Source organism: Prionailurus bengalensis, chromosome D1 (assembly GCF_016509475.1).
Source record: "Prionailurus bengalensis isolate Pbe53 chromosome D1, Fcat_Pben_1.1_paternal_pri, whole genome shotgun sequence".
Classification (NCBI taxonomy): Eukaryota; Metazoa; Chordata; class Mammalia; order Carnivora; family Felidae; genus Prionailurus; species Prionailurus bengalensis.
The window spans coordinates 70,808,495-70,832,786 of NC_057346.1; the positions used below are offsets into that span (position 1 = coordinate 70,808,495).

A 24,292-nucleotide genomic window follows, 5' to 3' on the forward strand; every position below is an offset into this window, starting at 1 on the left:
AAACAAGGCAGGTACTTACAATCTTGCATACAGTTTTTTCAGGGATTTAGGAATCTTCTGAAACCCATTCATGGATGATGAATCCCTAGCTAGGAAGCATAACCACCCTCCCCACAGTCCCTAGCCCAGCCTAGAGGAAGGAGAATCTCCCAACCCACAGGTCTGGTGCTATACACACAGCTCCCATTTCCACAGCAGAAAATCCGGTGTGACAAGGGAGGCCCTCTGAGGAACGCAAAGGATGGCAGGCTGCCTGTGCGTGAGGCCCTTGCTCTGTCACCTGCATTGTCTCCTTACATTTGAGAGGACAGTGCTGCCAGTCCTGGCTTACAGGAATCCACAGAAAGGGGAGGCGGCTGAGGCCATGGCAGAGAAGGACCAACTCTAGGAGGCAATGACTTGTGTCAGCCGGCCGAGCGGGAGTCTGTGATGCGGCAGCATAGCGCCTCTAGCTTAGAGTCTGGGATGGCTGGTGGGATTACATCCGTGCCCTATGCCGAGTGGCAAGGACTGCAGGGAACACCAGAGAACCCCAGGAGCAGTGCTGCCCTTCTGTTTCTTGTTTTCCAGCCGCGACAGGTTCTATTTTGGATCAGAGCATAGTCTGGAGAGAGAGCAGTTGAAGCCTTGGGTGCTTGGAATAAAAATTTAACCTTCATCTTTAGAGAGAAAAAAAAAAAAAAGAAAGCAAAGAGCATATATCTTAGTTGGAGATTTTATTAAATGGAATGACATTTCGTATGTGCCGTTTTCACATATCTGCTATCATTCATTTCAGACCTAATAGTGGTTCTGAAGCTTTTCAAGGTCAGGGACCTCTTTGAGAAGCAGAAGAAAACTGTGAACTCTTCACCGGAAATATGCACTTGTGCACATCACACAAAATTTCATCATCCTGAAACCTGTCTGTAGACCCCCAGATTAAAAACCCCAAGTTCAAAAAGCCTTGGTAAGATCCTCTGCTAGTTTCCAGGCATGTACTGATGAGTAAGGCATGGTCCCAGGGCTAGAGGGGCTCACAGTCCTCTGAAGGTTTATAGATGTGAAGAAGTTGGAGGGGAAAGTCAGGTAGGCACTGACCATTAGCTTGGCCATATGAGACATTATCCAGCAGAATCATGGGCTCAACAGTATTATAGAAACATGACCCCAACTGTCAGTTGTCCCTTGACTGGTAACACCCCAAGAACTGATAATCATGTTGTGAACAATATGCTAAGGCTGATTGCAAAAAAAAAAAAAAGGAATTTTCAGGAACGTGAAACCCCATGTCACTGTATTCTTAAGATAAAAAGATTTTTAGCCTAAAGACGTATTGTGAGATAGTATCTCCACCCCAGGCTCAATAATTAGATGTATATCTCTTTGCACGGTTAAATGCCATAAGTTAAGCCAGAGGGAGGATTCCACAAAGGGTCAAAATATGCTGGAAAAAAAAAATGTCCGGTTTAAAACAATTCTAGGAAATAAGAAATGGTCCTGTTCACTACTCAGAATGTGCCTACCTGTCAGAGCCCCCACAACTGGGAATGCATCCTGCAGCCTATTTATTTTGTCCGTGTGAGTTTATTGAAGATTCTTCCAACAGATGACAAATTTCCAGCCAGTGATCTAGCGCATTCCCCTAAGGGTTTCCACTGTTTCCTCAGCCCCAGCTTACAGGCATGTACAGGCCTCCTCCGGAGGAAAAAGAAAGAACATTTCACTCTCCTGTGTTTTCCTATCAAATTCCCACCCACCCTGCTTCCTTTACAGCCACGTCTGTCTCCAACCTGGGTCATACTTGCCGGCCTGCCTGCTCTCTTTCTAGACAACGTGAACAGGTGCCTGGCCCCGGCATCCCAGGAGGGTCCCAGCAAAGAGCAGAATGTTCTCCCACCCACCAAATCCAGAATGCCTTTCTCAAAGAGTCTTCGGATCAAAACAGCCCTGTCCCCGCTCCCCCCCAGAGTCCTCCAGTGGCTCCCCAGTGCCATCTCCTGGCCAGGTACGTAGGGTCGGCAGAACCTGCTGTGACTCACCTTTTGAGCGACCCTCTGTGGTGTCCATACCACTTCCCATCAGTCAGGCATGCTTTTGAGAGCAGCGTTCGCTAGGAAGCTTGACTGATGATAACGTCAACAGATGGAGCGATTTTTTTTTTTTTTTAAATAACAAGAAGGCCAGAGGTAGGTGACTACTGGTATTGTTTCAATAGCTAAACAATGTCGGGACCAGTGTCTCTGATTTTTCCTGGCCTTTTCCTCATGGTCACAAAACGGCTGCTTTATTTAACACATTGTGTTTATAATCAAGGCTGAAAACAGAGTGACAGGGGCGCCTGGGTGGCTCAGTCCGTTAAGCATCTGACTAGATTTCGGCACAGGTCATGATCTCAGGGTTTGTGGGTTCTAGCCCCACATCCGGCTCCATGCTGACTGTGAAGACCCTGCTTGGGATTCTCTCTCTCTCTCTCTCTCTCTCTCTCTCTCTCTCTCTCTCAATAAATAAATAAATAAATAAATAAATAAATAAACAAACAAACAAACAAACAAACTTAAAATAAAAAGAGGGACAGGCCAGGGTAAGTCATTAATTTTTTTCATCTGGAAAGCACAACTTTCTCAAATAGTCTCCCCTCTATTCTGTAAACCTCCGCTTCTAAAAATGAGGTCACATGTGGGTCACATGCACCAATTCCCCAGCTGCAAGGAAGGCTGGGAAAGTGGGAACAAGATAGTCATGATTGGCTTGCCTGGTATCACCCCCCCCCCCAAAAAATCTGGGTTATGAAATCATGGGGGATGGAAGACATGGGTATTGAGTAGATTCTAGTACTTGTTATGCAGTATTCTGACTCATCAGACGATGTGTCTCTCTCCCTCTCTCATCAGGCTGGTAACTGTTTCGTATCACACTAGGCCTTATTCATCTTTGTATCTCCAACTCCTCACACAGCTTTGTGGTACCTACTCTGATAAACAAAACGCCAGTGAATGAATGTCTGTCTGGTTTTAAGGCATCTTGTATCTAAATTAGCTCTTTTGAAACATAATCCAGTTTTATCTTTTCACATCTCTCTTATGAAAATCAATTCCTCATTGTTAATTTCCCACTGGATTTGGGGAAAGTAAAATTTGCAGTACTAGGGTAATAGTATCGACAAGACATATGATAAAGATTAGGTCTGAAATTGGACAGTATACGAAGAGAAAAATGGAATCGTGATAAGCTTGTTATCCCCAGGGTCATGGGGTCATTCGGAGAAGAAATAAACTGAGTGTTTAAAAATAGTTTTCTCCAGTTTTTGTTAAAATTGAAACTGTGGCTTTGGAGACATAACTTTGTTCGACGATGTGAATCAAGAGCTTGAGAAATCCAAGGATCATGATCCGAGGTTGGGAATGGATCGTAGTCTTGTTAAGACCTGAACTGACCTCTCAGCCGGATTCTGATCATGGCGTCAGCTGCGTGTGCACGTGCAGCCGTGTGGAGCTGACACCCCGGGTTAGGTATAGAAGGACCATGGATGATGGACCTGCCAAGGATTCTTTATTGGTGTGCGTTTTAACTGCTGCCAAGTGCCCGTCCCTGGGTACAGGCACAGCTTCTGTGCTATCTTTCCAAGAAATTATTCTCATGGGCCTCATCCCTAAGTGATAATTCCTCCAACTCCACCTCTGCTCCCACCTCATCTGAGCCAGAAATGGCCTGCTACCCCAGAGTCCCCATAGCACTTATAGGCGATTCTCCACTTGGGGTTCTAACATACTGTGTTTTCTAAGAGTCATTTGAGAGTGTTCTCTCTTAGAGTGTGGCAGCTTGTCATAGGCACACAATGACATGTTCTGGCCCTTAATTAACCCTACTATGCCATTTTGTTACCAGACTCAAGCCTGGTGGATTGTCCCAATGTCAGCGTCTTCTTTGTAACATTGTACATACTGAGCTCTTACAAAACGTTACCTTTGGGGAAAATTGTACAAGTGTACAATTTCTCTGTATTATTTCTTATAACTGAATGTGGATGTGCAGTTATCTCAATACAAATTCCAAAAATTACCAAAAAAAAAATTCCTCCTTGCCCCATCTGTCTTTCGTTTCAGTCATTGGCACCAATGTCCCTCCCTCTAGTCCCTGGGGTTTGTATATGGGGTGTCACAAACTCCCTCTCAGTTTTCTCGTCTGTAAAACAGGGATAATACTAGCGCCTACGTCATGGGGTTGTTGGGAGGATTGGGTGAGTTAATACTTGTGGAGGAGTTGGGTGTTTAATTGTTACATAAACAAAAAGTAAATAAAATATCTTGTACTCAGCCTCCTCTTTCTGCCCCAGATCCAGTAAGTTAGCCAGTAAGTTACCCAATTTTCCTACACCGTATCTCTTAGATTGTCTATTTCCACTGCCCAGATCTTAATTCAGACCTGCAGCGCCGCCATCATTGCCTCCTGTTGGAGCTTTGCCAAGGAGAAGTTAGTCACTGCTCTTCAGCTTCCCATGGCTCCTCCATCATCCCGCTCAACATTGATTTCCTGTTTCCTTTTTTTGTCTCTCTCTTCTCCCACTGGACTAGGATCTCTTTACTGGAAGGCACTGTCTCTTATTCTCTTTGAATTTTCAGCTCCTAGCAAAGTGTCTGACACAAAATAAGTCCTCAGTAAATGTTTTATGAGTGATTGATAATTAAGCAGGAATAATCTCATGGCAACTACTAGCATTGCTTGGTTGCAGTAATGGTAGATGACTACAAGTCTCTGAGTCTGCAGTTTTATGACCCCAAACACAGATTGTGACTTTACGGTTGGGCGGCATTGGAGTTCTCTTGTGTGTTGTAGCTAGAGCCCTCCAGATAAGCTTTCACTTTTCTTCTCCCATGGGCACATTAGGATGGGCTGCCAGGATGCCTGTTAAGTCTTGGACACAGCGCCATGTCCTGACATCCACCTAAAGCCATATAAAAAATTGGAAAGAGTCTGGATCATGGAATGCATCCCGCCTCTGTAAGCATTTGCTGATTAACATGAGACCATGGTCAGGTTAGTAGTTAGCATTCTTGTGAAGTAAAATAAGGCAGATAGCCTCAGTTCCTGATGGTATTACCATCACTATGACTCTAATATTTTATTTCTGGGCGCTCCCAGAGAGTTGTCCTTTCTTTGGTAGAAGGAAGTGGTGTTACTAGTTATACACTGGATCACTTCTATGAAAAAACATCCCTGCCATCATAGACAAAGTTTTTAGGCACCCCAAGAAATGTTCAGTAAGAGGGATTTTCCTAGAATTGGGAAAAGAGTGGGCAAAATTAGTCTGGAGACCACAAACCTGAGTTTCATTTTGGCCATTCATTATCTCTGCCTGAAGCAGCTGACCAAGCTAGCACCCTCACCCCTCCCTCCACAAGCCAAGGAGACAGACCCAATGTTAATCACAATCATAGCTCCTGTTTATTAAGTACTTTTATGCGCCAGGCACCTTGTTAGGAGATGGTGATTTAACAACAGGAAAGATAATGGCTACCACATTGTGAATATTTACTTCATGTAATACGCATGTATTAAGGACCTTACATGAATTATCTCTGTAAGGCAGCCATCTGGCCACTGATGATCCATGTGAATTTTTAAGTCATTTCCTGGCCTGATTTCTCCCAAGTCCTTCAGTTTCTGGTGTCTCCCTGTCTCTTTTTGGTGAGAGCAGGGAGCATACTCACAATTTAGCAAACTCTAACTTTATCCCAATAGGAAAATTCCCCAAGGAGAAAGAAAAGCAAATGAATAAAACCTGCAGACAGAAAAGGGTCAAGCATCCAAAAGATCCAGGATGGTTCCACCACTTGAGGTTTAAAAGAAAACTTTTGAAATGATTAGTAACTTGTTTAGAACCTCAATATTCCAAAGTTTGAGAAGCTAACATGCTGAGAAATTTCATTTAGATTTCCTTAATACGCTCTCTCATGATAAGAGAGCATTCAGTGTATCAGTGTATAAATGCTATGCAACGGACTGCCAAATTGTAACACAGGATGGGAGAAATTTGTCATTTTGAAATGCTAAGGGAATTCTTACTAACAGCTTTCTCATCTTGTAAAGCTATTATTTTTCTGAATCATAATATGATTTATAAATCTCAGCTGAGTTTTATACTTTTGATGGGAACAGACTCAAAATGAAATGCATTTTCTCAGAATATAAATTCTCTCAGGAGTTGACCAAATGAGGAATAAAAAGAAACATCTTCTGCAACCAAGCGTACCAGATCCTGGTCTCTGTTGGTATACCTATAGGTGAATATTGGTCTTCTCCAGAGTTCTGGGCTCAGCCTGCCTCTCCTCACTCTGCACACTTTCCCTGGGTGACACCTGCCGCTTCAAAAGCTTCACCTCTTACTTCTGCCCCAGTGACTCACATGCCCCTACTCCCCACCCCTCACATCTCTCCTGAGTCACAGGTCCCTATGTCTAATTACCCACTAGACAGACCACCATCATGCCCTACAGATCACTCAATCTCAAATTCTCTTCTTTTCCCCAAACTCCGTTCCTTCTTGAATTCCAGTACAGCAACAATACTAACATCAATGGAAGTAAGATACAGTTCCTGCTCTCAAGAAGCTTATAAACTAGCACAGGAGATAGAAAAGTAAATAGGCAGTTACAGTATAAGTTAATAATAAGTGCTGTGGTAGGAGAAACTCAAGAGGCTATGGCTCTCATAGAAGAGCACCCAACCAAGCAGCCAGTCAAGAAACCAATCTTAGTAGGGTATGAGTTCTGGGTAACTGAAGTGTGTGTGTGTGTGTGTGTGTGTGTGTGTGTGTGTGTGTGTGTTGTGCTCACATGTGTCTTGAGGAGTCCCATAGACAGAGGCCCAGGGGCATGAGATTTTGAAGACAAAGATGAGGCCAGATCAGAAGAAGCCTTGTATCCCACATTTGATCTGCACAGAGTTTGAAATCCAAAGGGCAGGATACAGAGGTTTGGCCACGTATAGGCATGAAAATGTATGCTCAGTCTTCATGGAGAACTTCAGCTGATCATGACCCAGGCTCCAGGGAGGCCATCAAAGTCTCAGTTCTTCATGGTGTGTTCCATGAGATGCTAAAATGGATGAAACAGGCCTCATTTCATAATACATTTCAACTCACATGCCAAGTGTACTTTTTATATGTAATTATCTTTAATGCCTTACAACCATGCTGGGTATAGCACAGGCCATGAGCTTTGGAGGTAGACAGGGGAAACTTCAAGACTGTGGACATGTTCCTTAACCCCCCCTTCACTCAGCCATCCTCACCTGTGAAGGAGGAAATGGCTACAAATTCTCAACTGAATTGTTCTAAAAATAAGAGCATTTTGATACGTTTCCTAACTTGACCAAAACTGACATGAAGCTATATAAAGTTTTTAATTTCTCTCTTACTATGAATTTTCTTACATTTTGTTTCAGAAAAATTGATGTGTTTGATTATGGGGATGTTAATGGTATATTATCATCTTAACTTTCTAGTAATACCTGAAAAACTCTGAATTCAGAAATGTATCCAACCCAGGGTTTTGGATAAGGAAGGAATTTGAAGAGCTGTAATATATGCAAAACATAAGATGTATAAGGTAATGTACATCAAAGGCCTCCCTAGCACAGTGACTGGCACATAGGAAGGACTCAGAAATTACAACTATTATCAAAAAGAGTGGGTAAGCTGTTGTAGACTTCGTAAAACAAGGCATGACGGAAATGAAAACATCTTGTAGGAAATACATATTTTCTCTTCCTGGCCCCCAACACTTTTACAATGATACTTTTGAAAATTTGGGGTGATTTAATTTTTCTAAGCATGATCATAGGCTTTTGCCTATGAGAAGATTCCAAGGATTTGTTACAGATGCTAGCTAGCAAAGGCATGTTTGGGGAGATTCTGGGAAAGGAAACAGCATCAGCAAGGGCCCAGTAGAGTAGAAGAGGTATTCAGGCAAGGGGAATAAACTTCTCAAACTCTGAAACCCAATGACCATGATACAAAATGGCAACAAACAAAGCCAGAGGGGTGTTTGGGGGAAATTTTGTGAAAAGCCTTGAATACAATGGTAATTTTGTATTTTATCCTATAGATCAAGGGTTTTCGAACCACTTTAGCAAGAGAATTTTATTGAAGTAAAATTTAATTTGCTTGGGAACTCTACACTGCAACCACATACCAACTCATTTTTACTCTATGGCCCAAGTGCTCTTTTTAAAAGAGCACATCTGATTATCTCATTCCTCTTATCAAAGACACTTATCAAAGACATCTCATCAAGCTTGGTGTAAAATGCCATCCCCCTGCAGACACGGGGTGATGTGGCCCTGTGCACCTCCCCGGCTGCACCTCACACGACCTCCCTGACCTACCACTGGTCATGAGCCATGACCCTCCCACCTCAAGGATCTTTAAAGGATGTCCTCTCCTTTATTTCTTCCTCCCACTTGCCCTATTGACCTCCTACTCTTTCCAATCTAAGCCTTCTTTTCTGCAGAGAATCTTTCCTGGCTTGGTGGGGATCCCCTGTATTACACTCTCCCACACCCTGGAGACTTCTCCGTTCAGCACTCAATCGCGGTCATGTTAAATGTATAGCTGCAGATTTAGCTGTCTCGTGCTTTCTCTCCACTCTGCTGTCAACTTTGAGAATGGGAAGCCGCCCCACCTGTCTTGTTCATGACAGTGTCCCTGGCCAGTGTCTGGCTACCATGCAGGCCTCCAACGACTATTTGTTGAAAATATACCAATAAATACAACAGGAAGACAAATGGGGGAGGAGGCTTCTTTGGTAAGAAAGAGGATGAAGCCTTTAGCTGAAGCAAGAATGCCAGGCCTGGGCTACTTCCCTTGCCCTTTACAGTGTTCTCTGAGGTACTTCCTGGTGGAAAGTACACTCTAAAGTGGTAGATAATGGGATGCTCTAACAAAAGACTTTGTTATTTGGCTTTGGGATGAGTATTCTCAAGAGAGTTTTCTTGGCCTGAGGAAACTTGCTGCTTGATGGTCAACAGAATAGATAAATGATCAAAGTAGCCTTGTGGAGACGGGAAGCAGATTTCATTCATTTATTTCAACATCTCGTCTCTCTTGGGTAAGGAAAGGCTATAAAAGACATACGTAGGCTGCTCTGAATTTTATTCTTTTGTGCAAGACCGGGTGTAGAGTAGATGTTTCTTTGGAAAGTAATCTTGGCCTAGGCCCATGCTGTGGAGAAAACCGCCTCCCTACTCTGCAGAGCCGTGCATACAGGGGCCCATGCCTGGCTCTGTGATCACGTGACACAGGCAGATCATGTGACTGTATCACTCCCTCAGTGTGCCTTGCTGTAGTGGAGCTGATGATCCCTTTCTCTGTTAAGTAGGGCAAATCAAAGTAAAAAAATTATGTTTTGATTGAGTAGCGTTTCTGAAGAAAATCAGTACAAAGGGCCAAGACCCACTGGCACTGTTTCATCGTTAAGTATTGTAGACTTCACGTTACAGGGACGCTGGGTTTCAGGATTCGACGTCTGCACGGCCAGCTGAAAATATACAGCAGAGTGGGTTAAAGGAGAAGTAGTGTGTCTGTGCAGTCCTAGGTTAAGGAGAAAATACATACTGGCCACAAGTAATTTTTCAACCTCCAGATATTCTTTCCAAATTCTAAGATCCTGTGTTTGACATGTTTAAGAGAGAAATGTAACAGCTGAAATTGTCTTTGTTCAGAATGTAGGAGACAGTGTCGTCTAGACTTTCAGGAAAGATAGAGAATGACATTTTCGGAACACATCAAAATATATTTTTAAATTCTTTTTTTTCCCCTTCAGGAAAGGGATTTGACATGCTTTTCTGATTTGAATTTGGTTGATCTATAAATGGCTTCCATCATTTGATACAAAACTAGAATAAAATGAGCCATTGAGAAAAGTTACTGAAAATGCCATTAGTTCTTTTAATATTAGCACCACCACTGACAACACAATAACTAACATTTATGGAGTGGCTTCTAAGTATGTTCTGTGCTCCTGACATGCATTTTTTGGATTTCACTCTCAGAGCAACCCCACGAGGTATGCATTATTATTAATGACAATTTTTCAATGGAGACACTGAGGCACAGAGAGTTGGGGAGACTCACCCAAAGCCACACAGCCATAGGTGGCCGGGCAAGGATCTGACATGCCTCAAACCTGCTCTCCTCACCATTGTGCTAATCTTCCAACAGGGCCAGCATTGTGCAGAAACGCATCATTTATTTTCAAGATGAGGGCTCTCTGACCAAGAAACTCTGTGAACAAGGTAAGAACTGCAAGTGGAGGAGGGCCAGGTAAACGGAAGGTGGCTCATTCAGTGCAACCGTCCAGTGGCAGGAATTAGCTGATTGTGCTTTCTGAGTTTCTCCAGGTTCAGCTTCCTCACGTAGCGCTAATTTTTAATCTGGCTGTGTTCTGTGGATAATTGGATCTGCCTTAAGTTCTAATTACTCAGCTTGATTCCCTGGGTAGGAGATAATGTACCTTATATTGGTGTCGTCTTCTTATTTTTGTGAAACAGTGATTATTCTAAAGAGGTTTCTTGGAATAATTCACAGGATTTAATTAAGAAATGCACGATTGTGTACCTTTAAGATGCCTGTAATGATTCTCTGGAATAATCTCTAGAAGAACTTGTGTGGCACCTGGGCAGTATGGGGGGGGGGGTGGATTTTCTCCAAGAAAGACAAGCAGGAGATGGGGTTGCCAAGGGAGCATTGACCTTATGATTCTACCACAGTCAAGGATATGGTCCATTGATTTGCAAGCTTATTGATGCCCTCTCTTTGGGTTGAAGGCATTCTAACAAAGCTCATAGAGATCAAGTAGATGGGGAGGTCAGAGGAGAGGCCTGGATTCCTATCCAGCCTGGGTTTGAATCCTGCCTCTGCCCTTCCTAGTTATAGAGGAGAGGCCTGGATTCCTATCCAGCCTGGGTTTGAATCCTGCCTCTGCCCTTCCTAGTTATCTGACTTAATACATGTATATAAGCACAGCGTCTTTGGCACATAGTAAGTGCTATATATATAAGTGTTAGCTATTGTTATCTGTATCCGATGCTTGTTTATTAATCTGTCATAAAAAATTAAGACCTTAAATATCTGAATGTGTTTAGAAGTCATTAGAGAACTAAATAAAAATAGAAAATGTTCTACGATTATACAGCTTGACTGTCTCGTTTCTATTCATTTTTGCAGAATTTTTATTTGCATCTAGAGCAATGGGCATTTTGCAAAGAAATAATTTTCTCAAATTCTGGCAAATCATAAGCTACTAAGAAAAAGAAAAGTTGATAAAGGTATTCTGGGAAAATAATAATAGTAATAGCTAATATTTTTCAAGTGCTTGCTATATGCCGGGCACTATTCTAAGCACTTCACGTGCCTTGCTCATGTGATCTGCACAAATATATCATCCCCATTTTATAGATGAGAAGCCTGAGACACAAAAAGTTTTAAAAGCTCACTTAGAATCATACAGCCAGTGGTCAAGGGCAGAGTTTGGACCTTAGAGCCAGTGCTCTTAACCACTGCCTTTCCATTGAAGGGGCCGTGTCTCAATTCATTATTGCCTTTGGTAGATCAAAGTGTACCAAAGCATAGCTCCCTATGCATGAGCTAGAGCAGAAACTAGGTCCTATGTGGAAGATGGTTCAGAAAGCATGAAAAAAAAAGCAAAGGGAGAGAATTGGATGCTTTGCAGTGGAGACATACCTGTCATAGGGGCCAGAGAACTGGAACCCGAGGTCCCTGGTCAGCTTCCAGGTGGACATTTCCACACACGGCTTCGGGGACTTTCCTTTTCATATTTAATTGTCCATAGGGTCACTCAGCCTTTTTCCGAACAGAGGACACCTTGACTGTCAAGTCCCTTGGTTCATAAAGGACCAATCCCATTCCTGCCCCGTCTCTATGAGATGACACCAAGGTCCTGTGGGTTAGAGTTAGGGTGTTCTGGATCACACATTTACAAGCCACCTCTTGGTCTACACCCACAGATGGCTAATCACAGCCACTGTGGTATGATTTTGTTAGTTTGACATTCAGAGGACAGACTTATTTCTCAGAATTGAGGGTTCTTAGGAAACACTTCTCTGTCACCGTCGCATACTGACAGCAATCATTAACTACCGTGCACTTGCCAAAGCCTCAGCCCTGATGTTGTGTGAAGCCATACAAATATGCTAAGTTCTGCAGTTACAGTGTCAATCCAATGGTGTGCAAGTCTCTATTGGTTATCACTTCTGAAGCAGAGATCCTATCGAAATGACGAAACATGCATATGTATAAAGAAACCGTTTTCCATCAGCAACTTGGTGGACAAAAAATAAAGGTCCCGCAGGCCCTAGGCTGAAGGATCATTACATGCAGTTGTGGACAATCCCTCCCCCCCACCGACCCCACCTGAGGCAGCAGACCTATGAGGAAATCCAACAATTAGCAAAGCAGATCACATTAAGAAAGTCTTTAATTTATAAGCAGAGAGCAAAGGGATTTCTCTTAACTGTGTATGCCTACTTAATTATCTCCAGCTCTTTCATTAAGGTCTTTACATTCTTTCTTGCTTGGTAAGTCAAATCAAATCCATCAAGGAAGGGGGGGAAAGAAACTAGTGTCTGTTATTTTTTCTCAGTTGAAGCTGTTCATCCATGGGGGAAAAATTAACAACAGCGATGATAAAAGGCACTGGCAATCATTATTTTTTAAAAGAAACATAAAACATTAAGTTACTTACAATTAGGAACAGAGAAACATAAAATATTCAAAAAGGTGACCTATAATAACCACATGCGTGCACATGCTCACTTTAATACCATGTCACAAACGATGGAGAGAGACAGGGAGGGAACTCACAGAAGGGAGGAAACTGTGGGAGAAAAGGGATAAGGAGAAAAGACAGACTAAGGGGAGAGCTAAAAAGGAGGCTGATGGATGGAGGGTAGAAATGGGAGAGGGGGCAGCTCAGGAGATCAACATGGCAGGAAGTCATCGATATTGGGTGAGGCTGGCTGTGGTTAGCAGAAGAGGGGTGAGTTGACGCTTGTTCTCACTGCCCTTTGAAAACCCGGTTCATTTTCAATTGGCTTTTCCTCATAGGAAACAGTATGTCCGTTTTTTAGTTTCAAACTTAGAAATTTATTTTTTTAATTGTTTAATGTTTATTTTTGAGAGGCAGAGAAAGACAGAGACAGAGACAGAGCGTGAGCAGGGGAGAGGCAGAGAGAGAGGAGACACAGAATCCAAAGCAGGCTCCAGGCTCTGAGCTGTCAGCACAGAGCCCAACGGGGGCTCGAACCCATGAGCTGCGAGATCACAACCTGAACCAAAGTCAGATGCCCAACCAACTGAGCCACCCAGGCACCCCAAACTTTATTTTTTTAAATGGAAGCTAATTTTCCTTTGGAACTCCAAGAGGTTTATTATGAGTGTATTCCCCTGAACTCTTGGATATATCTTTAAGTTTACTATACCGTCTATATCTGAAAGCCCTTTTGATCAGGTAAAGCTACCCATTGGCCTTATTTTGGTCTTTTGAGAGATTGCTCCCTCATTTAATAGTGCCTGGTAGCTACAATTATAACCCCAGCATCTATCTCTTAGCTTGGAATCCCTTTTTCAAAACTAAATTAAGTTTTTTTACAACATAGTTGGTCATAATAATGGAAATGTAAGAAGTAAAAGTCTTTAGGAGTTACTAACTTATGCTACCTTTCTGGAAATGTATGCAAAAAGAATTGTCCCTTGGGGCGCCTGGGTGGCGCAGTCGGTTAAGCGTCCGACTTCAGCCAGGTCACGATCTCGCGGTCCAGGAGTTCGAGCCCCGCGTCAGGCTCTGGGCTGATGGCTCAGAGCCTGGAGCCTGTTTCCGATTCTGTGTCTCCCTCTCTCTCTGCTCCTCCCCTGTTCATGCTCTGTCTCTCTGTGTCCCAAAAATAAATAAACGTTGGAAAAAAAAAAAAGAATTGTCCCTTAACTATCAAACTGGCTCACCTAGGAATCGTACCTAGGTTTCATGTGCATTAAGCAATGGAGAGTCTGCTCCTAAGCACAGACAATGCGCTGCCCTCTTCCAAACAAAAATAGCCAAACAGTGATTTCTATTTTGGGTGGTTTCAGACCTCTTCTTTGGTGCTGTTTAGAAATCCTGAAGCTATAAAGGCAGGTCATTTTTTAAATGCACCCTTCTTTACTTGAAAAAGCATAAAGAGAACACACACACACACACACACACACACACACACACACACAAATTACTCTCATTGATAACTTAACGCAGACATGTCCAGCAGAAGGTCCTTCTGGGAGTGATACAGTACAAAGATTAAGAGCGTGGGCTCTGGACTCCAAAAGACCTGAGCTCCGGTTCTGCCTGAAACACCTCCTATCCCTGTGACCTTGGGCTGGTTACCTAACAGTTTACTGACCTGCAAAAGGGTGTTAACTAGAGTACTTACCTCCTAGGGTTGCTAGGATGAAATAAGACAATGTACGGACATACAAGGACTCTCTACAACGTAGTGATTATTATAATATTTCATGCTTTCATCTCCATCCTAGAACCCAGAGTTCACTTCTTCTACCCATCACTGATTTTCTGTGTTCGAACCAAATGAACCCAGTGAATTCCACAAGGAAGACTTGTACAGTGCTCTTCCTGGCGCTCAAAAAGATTTTTATACTGTCATTGCTCTTTATATAATATTGACGAAAAAATGTCCAACTTGCCAAAGGAACCTTTATGTTAATACCACTAGAGAAACTGAAGAAAAAGCAGTTGAAGCAAGTTGCATCTGTAGTCATTGTTTTCGTCTTGCAAGAAGCAGAACAGACTAAAAGCAACAATGCACGGTTAGGGATGTGGGCTTGACTATCAGAAACACTGAATTTATTCACGTAATCTCTCTTTCCCCACTTATCAGCTATTCACAGATAAAAATGGAGGCAGAGAGGGAATCTTGTTAAGTTTTTCCTGGCTGCCTCTATGCTCAGAAGTAAACCTGAACTTACGAACATTTTCCTAAACCCCACCCTTCCTAAGTCTCTGAAAGCTTGGTAAGAAGGGATGTGACTATATATGCATTTTAAAAAATAATTTCCAGCAATCTTCTATGTCTCTCTATTTGTTCTCACTGCTCTTCTGCAAAGCTGCTCCTTCTGGTCCTGGCAATTTGACCCCAGCAAACATTTCTTAGAGAAAACACACACGTGCATATTCCTCTTAAAATTTAGTGGAAAAATTGTATTGTGGGAAGAAAGGATAACTGAGAAAGTTTCATCCCTGGTTTCCCAAATATTCTGCCTTATTGGCCCCACAGGTCTCCTCACATTGTTAGAGCAAAAGTTCTCAGTCTTTTTTATTTGTAAAATATAATTACTATCCTTAGAGGTATATAAAAATCCTTTATAAACCCAAGTACTGGCCTGGTTCATAGTGTTATTAATCAGTGAAAACTGCACCTTATCTTCTTTTCCCAAGTATGAAGGACAGGACAAGACAAGATGGCGCTGCCTTATAAGTGACCCGTATTTGCTTCCTAACTTAGTGACTCTCCTAACTGTTTCAGATTCCATGTTTGATGGGGTGACGGACAAACCAATTCTAGACTGCTGCGCCTGTGGAACCGCCAAGTACAGACTCACATTTTATGGGAACTGGTCCGAGAAGACGCACCCAAAGGATTACCCTCGTGAGTAGAGTAGCTACTTTATGGATTGGGGGAAGGTGTGTGGTGAAGTTCTGTCTGGCTGTGGGATACACCAGCCAAAGTGTGTCAGGTCTGCTCGCTTTTACCAACTGACTCATGAAATGCACATTCCCACAAAGTGAATTCGTTGAGGCTAGCCAATAACACTGTTATGCTTTTTGCTTCTTTGCATAGCGTTGTTCTGATCTATGATTTAAAAAAATATTCCTAAGGTCATGCTGCTTATCTTCAGGTCAAGCATTTGGTAACATCAGTCCCTGCAAAGTGGCTTTCTCCACGAATTATACAATAGATCTATATGTGCTGGGAATAGCTGGCAAAAGGGGCCTGCTCTTGACTCCACAGATCAAGGTCAACAAACGTTTGGCATCCTCAAACATAGTGGTGGTCTATCTGCACACCCTTTCTCTACTGATTCCAGATACCACCCTAGAATTCCTCATGACACCATGCTCCAGAGAGCCAAAAGCAATCCATGAGAGTTGTCAGGAGGCCCCAAACTTGCCATTTTGGAGTAGATCCTTAAGCAGGACCCTACCAACTCCCTTTTCTCTTGTCATTGTCTCAACAAATGCCTAGCATGTGCCGGGCACTGTGCTAAGCTCTAGCGATATTCTGGTGAAGTAAAAGAGACATGACCCACATTCTTGTGCAACTCAGAGATTAGTGGGGAGACAGACACTAATCGAATAATCACACACAAAACTGTGAAAATTCTAACAACGGATAGTGGACCTACTGTGTGCCGAGCATTGTTACATATGTCACGTCATTTAACCCTCAGAATAACCTGTTTTTGTGGATGAGCTCACTGGATATCAGAGAGATGTCATGACTTGCCCACAATCAGATGTAAGTTAGTAGCGGACCCAAAATTCAAAAAGGGGTTGTTGGCCTCCTTGTCCTGCCTCTCAATTGGACTCTGCCTTTAAGACCCAGTGACGCTCATTCTCGCCAACTGTGGGTGGCAGGATGTTGGTGTGTGGCTCAGTGGGTGGCACTGAGCATGATTTTTCTGTTCATTGTCTGTTTTATTGTTCATTTCGCTCTGGAGTTGCCACAGCTGGACAAAATGAGTGAGACTGGAAGAAAGAGATTCAAAGGAGGGACTGAAGTCAGCCCCTAAAGACGGGGAGCAAAGGGTCCGCGGTTGGGACTTAAGTAGACCTGCTCCAGACCAGAGCCTCCGTGCTCCCCAAGCAGCCCACCCAGCGGGTACTTGGCAGATCAAAAGACCTATTGTTTAACTTTACCCGCATGTAATCAGGACTTGGGATCTTAGAAGCTCCTCACTAGTTTCTTCTTCTCACTCTGGGATGCAGCTTGATCTGCTTCAGCTGGTGTGGGAGACCTGCGTGAACAAAGTTGGAATCTGCCTGGCGGGGAAGAAACCACTTGGAACAAATATGAAGGATAAAAATTTCCTCCAGTGCCAGCCCAGAGGAAATAAAATGTTAAGGGCCCATCACTTATCTTTCGTAATCCTAAGGAGCTTCTTGTTCTTTTCTAGTCTGACGCTGTTATTTCCCAGAATTCAAACAAACAAAAACAAATACAAAAAAAAAAAAAAGGCACAGACCATTGTTTGTGGGTCTTCGGGCCAAATCAAGTACAAATCTGTATCAGGTTTCAGTGAAGTTGTTGGGAGTTTCTTAATAAATAAAGCAGACATGTGTTCTAGATCCCTCAGGATTGTTCCAGTGTCACATGTCAGCGTGTCTTAATTTTTGGTTGGAAAAATGTCGTCACTATGTACAGAGGAGTGTGATCACATCAGACTGTGATTTCTTCAGGAGTCTTCTCCATCACAGAGAGAAGTCCTTCAGGACTAAAACCATGACATTCTCGTCTTCCATTTAGTGCCTTGGGAGTGGCTTCCCAAGTACTGTGTGCTGATTGCTGGACTCAGTAGCATCCACTATGACCTGGGAGGCAGGTTTCTAGCCCACATCTAGTCACTATGGCCAACACTGATGAGGAGTTGTAGGCCAGACCTTCCTTGGAGGGACAGGATGGACTTGTATACTCAAAGGATTGGAGCCAGTCCAAAGGGCACAGAGAGGGTCTAATAAGGACTTTGAAAAGTCAATGCTGGCAAAGTGATTTCTACTAATCTTAGGTAACAGATGATTTCCCTTTGGCTGCTCCAGGATGATTTTGTCTTGATTAATCCACCCTTGCCATTAAGCCCAATTAAGCCATGGTGCTTCCCAACAATAGTAGAAACTGATAGTTATCAAGTCTCCCTTCTCTTTATTAATTACTCATCCAAAATACCCCTTTCTCCACAATGATCTCAGAGCAGCAATTCCCAAGCTTTTTCATTTCAAGATGCTTTTTACATGCTTAAGAATTATTGAGAACTTCAATATCCTTTTGCTTATATGGGTATTTTGCAATATTCACCAAATCAAAAATTAAAACACACTTAAAAATATTACTTATTAATGAATTTAAAACATAACATATAATGAATTACCAATAATAAACCCATTACGTGTTAACATATTTTATGAAAATAGCTATATTATCTAAAACAAAAGAAATTTAACGAAAGAGCATCATTGTTTCACATTTTTGCAAATCTCTTTAATATCTTGCTTAATTCGAAGACACCTAGAGTGTCATATCTGCCTCTGCATTCTCCCTGTTGTGGTATGTTTCTTGGTTGAAGTATATGAGGAAAATTCTATCTCACCCAAATATGTAATTGGAAAAGGGAAGAATATTTTAATAACTTTTTCATTAATTACAGATAATCTTCTTTGATACTACACCAAAACTCTACAAATGGTAGTTTCTTTTTTTTTTTAATCTTTATTTATTTTTGAAAGAGAGAGAACACAAGCAGGGAGGGGCAGAGAGCGGGGGGCGGGGACAGAAGATCCGGAAGCGGGTTCCGTGTTGACAGCATAGAGTCCAACGCGGGGCTCAGACTCATGAACCACAAGATCATGTCCTGAGCTGAAGTCTGACACTTAACTGACAGAGCCCCACAGGCCTCCAACACTCGTCCTTTCTTAAAGGATAATTACAGTGTAGAATATGAAAAACTATCAGTGAACTTGTACTCTGTTATATTAAAATACATTGGTTTGCACTTTGGAAGGATCTTTTACAAGCGAATGATTTTGTAACATCATACGTTGGTCATTGAAAAAACCTTGGCTTACTGAGTTATGCCGATGGTCCAGATGTTGAGACATTGCACTGTACAATCTCAAAAATCGCATTCATTAATATCACTTTCAGAAAAGTGCTGAAGTATTGGAAAGCTATCAAATTCATAGTAACAGACACAAGTTTTCCAAAATTCTAAGGTTTGCTTGAAAGTTCAAATTTTATCGTTGGCAACAGATACTGTCAGTTGTTTTCCTTGAAATGACAGGCTCTCTTCATTTTTGAGAACACGTCTGCCACATTCTCCAGTCTGAATAACCATAATTTGTCTGTCACTTGTTCTTTCTTTTTTTTTATTAAAATTTTTTTAATGTTTATTTATTCTTGGGAGAGAGAGAGAGAGAGAGAGAGAGAGAGAGAGACAGAGTGTGAGCAAAGGAAGGGCAGAGAGAGAGGGAGACACACAATCTGAAGCAGGCTCCAGGCTCTGAGCTGTCAGCACAGAGCCCGATGCGGGGCTCGAACTCACGGACCGCGAGATCATGACCTGGGCCGAAGTCGGACGCCTAACCGACTGAGCCACCCAGGCACCCCTGTCACTTGTTCTTTCAAGTAAAAGTGATGTTTAGGAAAATAAACGTGTCCAGTGACCTCCAGAAATGCAGAAGAGCATTTATTTACACAAGACAATCACAGCACCTGGGTATCTATGCAAGTGCTTTATGCACTGTTTCTCATTTAGTCACATGGAATAGGAAAACAATGTGTACTCAGAAGGTACAGAGGTTTCATAAAATTAATAATTTGTAGTGTTTCATCTAAAACATTCTTCAGTGAAGCTGGCTCTTTAAACGGTTTGCTGCGTGTCCTGGCATTGAGGAGCACACTGCTGACAGGTCGAGGCCACTTCTTTGATTGGCACTAAGTGACAGCAGTTTCGTTCAGCACCACTTTTGCACCATCAGGGTGAATGTCAACATGTTGCAAGAGGCAAATGTCTTTGTATTCCTATGAAAAGAGTTTGCACCTCACAGATCCCCTGCAAGGGCCTCAGGGTGCCCAGAGGCCTGGAGGCCACACTTTGAGAGCCTCCACAATAGGGTAACAGAGCAACCTAGGGTGTCTGACCTTCATTTTGGGGTAACTTGCCCTTGAGAATTCGCATCAGGCTCTACAAGAGGACTGGGCAATGCCCTTGTGTTTTGTACCATCTTCTCAACCACTATACAAGATGGTTTGTTCCAAATGCTGTTTCTGGGGTTCCACTTCTTAGAGAACCAAGTACTCTGCATTCATGACACCCCACCCCACCCCGGGAGAGGCTAGGTGAGGTGAAATAAGGAAGGGCAAGGGGATGGACGGCCCCAGTGACTTCTGACATTCCCTCTCTATTGTGATGCCATAAATCTCTGCTGGCCATCTGGAAATGGCAAAATCCTTTTAAAATACCCCCAACTGGGTAGTACCTAGAAATCCATTTTAAGGCTGAATCATGCAAGTTTTACCTCCTAATTTTATAAGTGGAAGAAAAAAAAAACCTGAAGCACAAAGTTAAGGGCTCAGATCACATAGCCAGAGAGTTTCAGAAACAAAATCAAAGCTCAGATCTCCTGATTCCCTTTTGCCTCTTCTGGGGGCTGTTGCAAGGCTGTCTTCTCTCTTCTGCAGTGAAATTAAATGCCTTATACACAAAGCATCTTTTAAGCATCTGCTATACCAACGTGGACTCAACGGATACCAAATTCCAAACAGCTTTGCCCTACTGTACAAAGACCTACTCTGTAGAGATCCTAACTGAGAAGTCAGAAACAGAAGGTCTGGATTCACTGACCCTGGACGGAGTTCCAGAACCCTGGAGTGTTGGGAGAAGTGCAAGCCCCACCCACCCCCCAGCCTACCAATGTCTGTCGTCAGCAGTGCCCAGAAGCTTTCCAGGAGGTTGTGTCTTTTATAGGAACATGGCGACCGGACAGGGTAACCTCAGGGATGTCCAAAGGGGTTGGAGCCATGTTCATTCTTGGCCGGGGGATCGAGAGGCGCCTAACAGATGCTGATTCTCTTTGCTCCCTTGCTCTAAACACAGCTCCTAGGTTCTTTGACAAATGCCTCCACCCTGTAGAGACTCTGTAATGTCCCTTGACAATGTAAACAGCATAACTTCCCCCATTTTTGATATGGTATCAGTTTTAACACTGCTTAACAAATATGTATTGATGAAAAGAACATTTTTTCCAGGAGCCAATTAATTTTTTTTTTCATTTAACGACACATTGCCTAAAATATGAACTTGGCCACTGGGAAATATACTCTACAGAATCAAAGTTAATTTCACAATGAAACTCAGCCATATTTTCCATTGGGTCGTGTTACTTAAAAATTCTTAGTTATTAAATCTAATCACATCAAAGAACACCACTCCAACCCTTGGCAACTACTCTCATTTCTTCCTATGTTCATCCACATACAGGGTTTCACATTTGGAAACATTGCATCCTACTTTGTGCATTTGGTTTGGTTTCCATAGTTCTAATTCGTTACATCAGCCTGCTCTAAACCACTTATCTGTCATTTTACTGAACATCTAGGTGATGTCAGGATTTTTTGCTAACATAGAAAGCACTACAATAAAAAAGAAAGAAAAAAAAAAAAGAAAAAATGTAGTAAAGTCTTCTTCCACCCTTTCTCCTTTCTTTGAATCATTTCCTTGAAATAATTTCCCAAGAGTAAGACTACCAGATCAAAGGATATGGACTTTTTTTGACTCTTGAGACATTTTGCTGGATTCTTCTCCAAAACGTTTGTATCCGTTCACCATGTAGCCAATAGTGAGTAAATATGGCTCTTTCTCCCCGGCCTCCTCGGCATTTAACTAAACATTTTCCGTTTGGGTTTTGCCAATTAATGGTTATAACAAATTAATCTTATTATCTTAAATTGGCATTGGTTTAATTAATAACATACTGGAATCTTTCTTCATGCCTATTGTATTTGCCTTTAAAACCACTAGGGCGGGGCGCCTGGGTGGCGCAGTCGGTTAAGCGTCCGACTTCAGCCAGGTCACGATCTCGCGGTCCAGGAGTTCGAGCCCCGCGTCAGGCTCTGGGCTGATGGCTCGGAGCCTGGAGCCTGTTTCCGATTCTGTGTCTCCCTCTCTCTCTGCCCCTCCCCCGTTCATGCTCTGTCTCTCTCTGTCCCAAAAATAAATTAAAAAAAAGTTGAAAAAAAAATTAAAAAAAAAATAATAAAACCACTAGGACATTGACAGGAATCAAGTCTGATTTTGCTCATTATCTCTCCAGGACCTAGCTCATTGTCTGGCACACTGAAAGCCTCTAAAGAAGAAAGAAGGAAGGAAGGAAGGAAGGAAGGAAGGAAGGAAGGAAGGAAGGGGAAAAGGAAGGGGAAGCAGTTATGAGCAAGGAAGAGAGTGGAGGGAGATGAACAATGAGAAGGCACTGAAGAGGCTGGGGCAGGAGAGAGAGGACCTTATGTGGCTGCTAAGTGGGGAGCAGATTAAATGGTGCTGGTGGCTTTTGGGAAGGTGGATTAGGAGGATATTACAGTGATGGTGCTAGCTCAGACTAAGGCAGCAGACATGTGATAGAATGAATGAATGGACTTGAGATATCTTTTAGAGGTAGATTCTGTCATGGATTCAATGTGGAGGAGTGACAGAGGAAAACATCAAAACTGATGAGCCAGGTTTCTGGCTTGGAAGTAGAAGTACTCTTTCTTCTTAAAATATTCTTCAGTGTTATTGTCTATTTTTATAAGTGATTGTGAAATCATTTTATCAAATTCTGTAAAGGATTCTGTCAGAATTTTAAATGGGATTGCATTGAATCCCTGAGTTACTTCTGGAAGAATTGCTAGCTTTATAATATTTAGCTTGCTCAGTTTCTTCCCATTTATGAATAAGACGATTTGTGGGTTTCCACAGCTCAGTGTCTAGAACGGTGATGAGTCATAGGTGGACCATAGGTCTCCTCTAGATCTAACTTCAGGAGCAAAATGAAACATTTAACAAATAATCCCACTCCTTCCTACCATCACAGGGAAATCCCTCTCTAAGCCCATCAGCGCCCCCCAGTGGAGTGACCACCAGGCTGAGTATGCATAGAGTACGTCACCAGGAATTAGAATTTGGTACCAAGTACACGTGTAATGATACACAGTTTCAGTGAACGATGGGGCAAAAGAGAAAGGAATAAATAGCTTCTTTCCCCCTTTTTCTCCTCTCTTCCCTGCATCGGTCTGGGAAGTCTTACTGCAACAACTCGCTCTTTTCTGCACTGGGAATAGGGAAGGAAAGTCAGTTAGTCTGGTCTTCCAGCTAAACATGGCAGGTTGAATGCAAACATTAATTTATGATCTTTCCTTAGATTCCGTAAAGATAGCACTAGGTGAATAAAAAATAAATAAACTCACAAAGACAAGAAAAGAGGAAAGAATACATACACCAAAATCTGGGAAGCTGGACTAGTGGCAACCGTCAGCAGAGCAAAGAAGGATGGAGCCAGTACCCCCAGAGAGGGCGACACATAAGAACCAAGACAACTAATTGCACGGAACACAGGAATAGCCTCAGGAGCCAAGTGTTCAGCACAATGAATGGAAAGCATAGCATCGTGAAATATTAGAATAATGCGAATAGGAACAACCCTAAAAGCATCCAGAAAAACAGACAACAAGCAAAGAATCGGGCCTCTTTAGAACAACACAAAAGCTATAAAACGATGGGGTGATGCCACATTTCAGACTTAATGGTTATAAATTCTGAGGGGGGCTCAGCCTGGAGACCAAGCTAAGACAGAGCAGCTTCTATCTCCATGTGCTGGTTGGGTTTCTTTCTGGATCACTTTTTCATCAAAGTTTCTTTATTTTGGTAAGAGAGTAGGTAATAGAATATTTCTGCTTTTGTATTTACAGAATTTGTTCTGTTTGTTTTTTTCATGGCCTCATATATGTTTACTTGAGAAAGACTTTTTTCTTATTCTATCTTATTCTGTCTTATTTATTTCATGGCACGTGAGCGTCCTTGGTCCATTCAAGGCCCCTCTGGCTTTATTTGTTTTTGTTACATTCCATTTACCCCACATATGATTACTGTCATAATAGAATCTTTCTGCCATCTTATTTTATATTTCCTGATTATAATTTCTTTTTGTTTCTTCATTTAACCACTTCTTTTCTTTCCATTGCCTGCATTAGGTTTTCTTCTGCTGGTTTAAACATTATTTGATTCACTTTGTTTTTGTTGTGCTTGTGGTGGTCGCCTTTAATTTAAAACACATACTTATGCTGATTTATCTGCATTGATTTCATACACATTTCAATATTTGTCTTCCCCCGAACAAAACAAGAATGCTGGCATGCTCTCAGATTCCTTTGGTCTCTACCGTCCCTCTCTACCCAAGCACACATTCATATTGATTATTTTCTAGGATGGCTTTTGATC

The 24,292-nt window shown here is 42.4% G+C and overlaps 1 protein-coding gene across 2 annotated transcripts in view; it reads left to right on the forward strand.

The window, feature by feature from the left end:
* SPON1 (spondin 1) overlaps positions 1 to 24,292 on the forward strand; it is a 262,782-nt gene that overhangs the window by 99,120 nt on the left and 139,370 nt on the right. For both annotated transcript variants that reach the window (XR_006297419.1, XM_043580725.1), the window contains exons 4-5: positions 10,202 to 10,275; positions 15,574 to 15,696. Coding sequence is in view for 1 of the 2 variants with exons in the window: in XM_043580725.1 (XP_043436660.1) it covers positions 10,202 to 10,275; positions 15,574 to 15,696 (197 nt within the window). In the remaining variant the exon portion in view is untranslated. The remainder of the gene's footprint in view (positions 1 to 10,201; positions 10,276 to 15,573; positions 15,697 to 24,292) is intronic.